General features: G+C 43.7%; 1 protein-coding gene across 1 annotated transcript in view; it reads left to right on the top strand.

The window, feature by feature from the left end:
* Positions 1 to 1,752: 1,752 nt before the first annotated feature.
* Positions 1,753 to 4,177, top strand: part of LOC104489179 (uricase-like) — a 5,710-nt gene continuing 3,285 nt past the window's right edge. The window contains exons 1-4 of the mRNA XM_010131308.1: positions 1,753 to 1,776; positions 1,883 to 2,101; positions 2,856 to 2,972; positions 3,098 to 3,176. Of these exons, the coding sequence (XP_010129610.1) occupies positions 1,753 to 1,776; positions 1,883 to 2,101; positions 2,856 to 2,972; positions 3,098 to 3,176 (439 nt within the window). The remainder of the gene's footprint in view (positions 1,777 to 1,882; positions 2,102 to 2,855; positions 2,973 to 3,097; positions 3,177 to 4,177) is intronic.

Genomic DNA, 4,177 nt, shown 5'->3' with positions numbered 1-4,177 from the left:
AGAGCGGGACAGGACAGGGCCCCGGGGAGCCACTGGAAACTGCTCGCGATTTCTCTGGGCAACAAAATGGCAAAATGACAGCGGTCAAGTTATGTTTTTGAGAAAACTTCACTCTGTATTTTAGGAGGTATGTTTTGACTATTCAGAATATTCAAGATATTCTGCTTTAAAAAAAAAGCTGCAGATACTGAAACCTTTTTTTTTCTTTTTAGTGCTGCATGACAGACAGGAATTCTTTACAACTATCTGAAAAGCACTCAGTGTTCAGACATGCAAACCAAAATCATTCTCACCTTACTACTTCTCCACCCAGTCCTTGTAATGAGTACAGCCTTTGCGCCGTTCCTGCAAAGACAGTTTCTGGTGAAGCGCTGAGCGCTTCCCAGTCCTGGCTGCAGCCGTGGGGGCCTTGATTTGTCTGTGGGGATTGAGCCCGCAGGGACTGACAGTCAGAGAAGATGCTCTGATCTCTGTGCCACAGTAATTTACTTACAATTAGATACCCTTTTTTTTCAAATTACCTTTTAAATGCATTAGCATTTCTCTTAGGAACAAACATTGAGCAATTTTACATCTGATAATCTTTCAGCAACACACACATAAAAAGGTTCCAGTTGTATTTTGGTGTGTAGCATATTCTTTCTCCCTCCTCATTATGCTTACATTAAAAGGTGCTGATTTACATTAAAAGATGTTGATACCAAGTAGGGGATATTTCAGCCTTAGGGAAAGTCTAATGTGTTACACTCGGGCTATTTTAGCGTAACACAAATCCTCACAACCCTCTCAGTATTTTGTCTCCTGTCTAGTACAGCCTCTCCAGCACTGTAAGAGATGTGTAAATGGGGCGTGTTTGATAGCAGCAGGATAAAACCGAATAGGTCTTAGCATGAACAAAACCACCGATCCCAGAAAGCCAGGATTTTGGAGGTGTGGCTCACGACCTAAATTTTGCTGCTCAGACTCACTTCTGATGCCTTTTGTGGCAGATCAGGACTATAACATGGTTAGGAAACACTTTAACGAGCCCAGCTCGGTCTGTCTTTTCTTCTTGCTCTCGGGAATTGCAATGTGCATAAACCCCGCAACATGCCAAGAATGGGACAGCTGTTTCCCTTTTCTGTTGGGGACTTCTGCCTGCTTACAAAGCAACCTTCCCGCCCCGCACAGAAGAGTTGCTTTGATACCACTTCCACTCGGCAGAGCCGCAATCCCCACGGCCCTGTGTGCGTGCTGGGGGGCAGTGCTGGGGTCACGGGGTGCCTGCTGGGCATGTGCTGCTGACAGGGGGCTCTGCATACAGGACACCGGCTGCCTTTTGCCAGCTTCTGCCTGAAAATGGAAAGGGCTCCTTGCATTGCACACATGGAGCATGACAGCGGTTGTGAGAACAGGGAGCCAGAGCATTAGGAGGTGGTGAAAATCTGTTCTTGGTGCCAGGGAAAATTTGGATTGTACCTAGAGAGGCTCAGCCCAGCCTGGCAGAGCCAGCCTGGCTGCGGAGGACGCAGGTTTGAATGCTGCCTGCCTTCTGCGGGACTGTGTCTGCGGTGACTGAATGCCCTGGGACACCCTGGGTTCAGAAAGAGGGCATGGAGGGGAGGCTCAGATGACAAACAAGAAAGGCTAGTTCACTCCTACGTTACATGATCTGCTCCCCCATAAGATTTTAGAATCCTATCACGGCTGCTACTAATGCAATAATAGCTTCCTAAAGTGTTTTTTCTTCCCATCAGAACTTCGCAATTTATAATGGAAATATTTTCATTACCACAGGTAACCACAGAAATAAAGGCCATAAACACTGTTTATGTTTCATTGACTGAGCATAACTTGGGCTTCCCCACAGCCCCTTTACAACTGTCACGCATTTTCTCTGCAGATCAAGGATGTAGAAGTCCTCAACTGCGAATATGGCAAGAACACAATTAAGTTCCTTCGTCTTCACAGAGAAGGAAAGAAGCACTTTGTTAAAGAAGTGGAAGTGTGCACGCATCTCCGGCTGACTTCTGCTCAAGAGTACCTGGAGGGAAACAACTCCCTTGTGATACCTACAGACACCATAAAAAATATTGTCCTTGTGTTGGCCAAAAAAAATGGGGTATTTTTTATTTTTAAACTAGCCTTGCTGTTCCTTATGACTTCAGTTGGAAGTGTTTGTTATACTAACTTTTTGTTTCCAAAATGCATCAAAACAGTCTCTCCCCCAATTGGCACATCAGATCAGCACTAAGGTCACATTCAGTGATTTGGGACAGAATTTTTCCTCCTCCTGCAGACTCTTCCTTAGTTTTCCAAAGCCTTTTTTTCCTCACAGAGTTAACAGTACTTTTTGTAGATTTATCATAAAAGATTGACCTTTTTTTAATTTAATAGCACATAATACTGCATCGTTCCTATACAGCATTTTTAAACAGGAGGTCTCAAGTATGTGAGGCTCCTCTTAATTCAGTTAACTGTGATCTTCACTCCCTCAATGGCATCTACCATAATGACCATTTGTCTCATAAATTGTCTGTCTCAGTAATGAAATTCCATCTTTAGCCTGTAAAGCTTAATCAGAACATCGCTATGATTATTTCAGCATTATATCCCCAAAGTTAAGGCTTCTGCAGCAGTTTCTCCTCAGCTCACTACACCACGGAATGGGAGATGCTGGATGTGACTGGGCAGCTGCTCTCTGCAGCGTATGCTGCAGGCTGATCAGATGACTAGGTGCAGTGTGCAAAACCAGAAATGGGAGAAATCTGTACTTTTAACAACACTGATCCTGCCCAAACATTTACAGCAATCAGAACAATCTACTTTTGTACAAGGTAATTACTTCTTTCTAATAATACTGTTTGCTGTCTTAGATTCCAACTCTAGAACAATTTGCTATAGATATCTGCAAACACTTCATGACAACATTTTGCCAAGTGGTGTATGTCAAAACCTACGTTCAAGAAGTACCATGGCAACGTCTACATGAGGTATCTAAAATGCTAATACATTCAGTTTGTTTATGCTGGAGCCATTTGTCGCTCTCTTAGTTCCTGTTTTCAAGTTAAGAGAGTATTTACCACACTTCAACTTACGTGTCTGCTCTAAATTGCAGAATGGCGTTCCCCACATCCACTCATTCATCAACGTTCCTGATGGCATTCGCTTTTGTGAAGCTGAGCAGTGCCGAAATGGTGAGGACAGAATTTGCAACTTCCCCTGTAAATATTTCTTCTCTGTAAATATTTCTGCCAATGAGAGACGAAGATGGCTTTGGAGACAGCTAGAGGTGTTACAGGGCTTACAGCGCAGCCAGCCCGCCCCAGAGGTCTGAAACAAAGAATACTTTTATCGTCTAATTTTGCAGTTCTTGATTTCTGAGACATGGCTGAAGAACTAATGTACCTCACGTTTGTACATATATCCTGGACACATGATGGTTACAACAGCACATCCCGCCGAAGTGCTATACGTTGTCACAGGCTTTAACAGCCTGAGAACGGTCTGTTTACTTTTTTGCATTGTGCTGCATTCTGCAATCTCACTATTATCATTACCCTATAGGCAATGTCTCGTGAAACGCACTGCTGAAGGCCAATTGCCTAGTTTGTAGTTATTTTCAAAACCCCGTCAATGTGCCTTGGTTTTATTTCTAAGAAAGATGCCATTTCACTGCTGCAGGCCAGGCTGGCTTGAACATCCTGAGCACTCAGGTCTACGTGCAAACAATTTTTCACACGAAAATACCTGAGTGTGCTTACTGGTTTTGCACACCATGCATAAACAAAAACCATTTGGCTTCACTAAGAGTTTTGTGGTACTTAAAAGAGGTAGGCTTTCAAGCTCAACTGTCTGTCCATAAACTGGCATTCCAGAGTGAGCGTAAAAATTCTCTCTTCTTGCTATGACTCACAACAAGAGCATAAATTCAATCCCACTGTTCTGGTGTTTCATTTAACTCATCTCTCAGACTGCTGGGGACTGAGCTGAGCCCAATCCATCTTTTCACGCAGTGGGTTCAGAGGTTTTAGGCATTACTTCAGTATCTATTACCGCCCTAATGTAACTTAGAATTATTTCCCACCCTACCCTCTCTCCCTGTTTTCCTAACGTGTCAGGGTTAGGACCAGCTTCACTCGCAGAAAGGACACAAGTTCTGAAAGGTGCATTTGAGTATTGTCCCTGTGTTCCTGCT

Source organism: Buceros rhinoceros, unplaced genomic scaffold (assembly GCF_000710305.1).
Source record: "Buceros rhinoceros silvestris isolate BGI_N320 unplaced genomic scaffold, ASM71030v1 scaffold36362, whole genome shotgun sequence".
In the NCBI taxonomy this organism is placed as follows: domain Eukaryota; kingdom Metazoa; phylum Chordata; class Aves; order Bucerotiformes; family Bucerotidae; genus Buceros; species Buceros rhinoceros.
The sequence above is the reverse complement of the archived record's forward strand: the minus strand, read 5'-3'. Positions and strand labels throughout refer to the sequence as shown.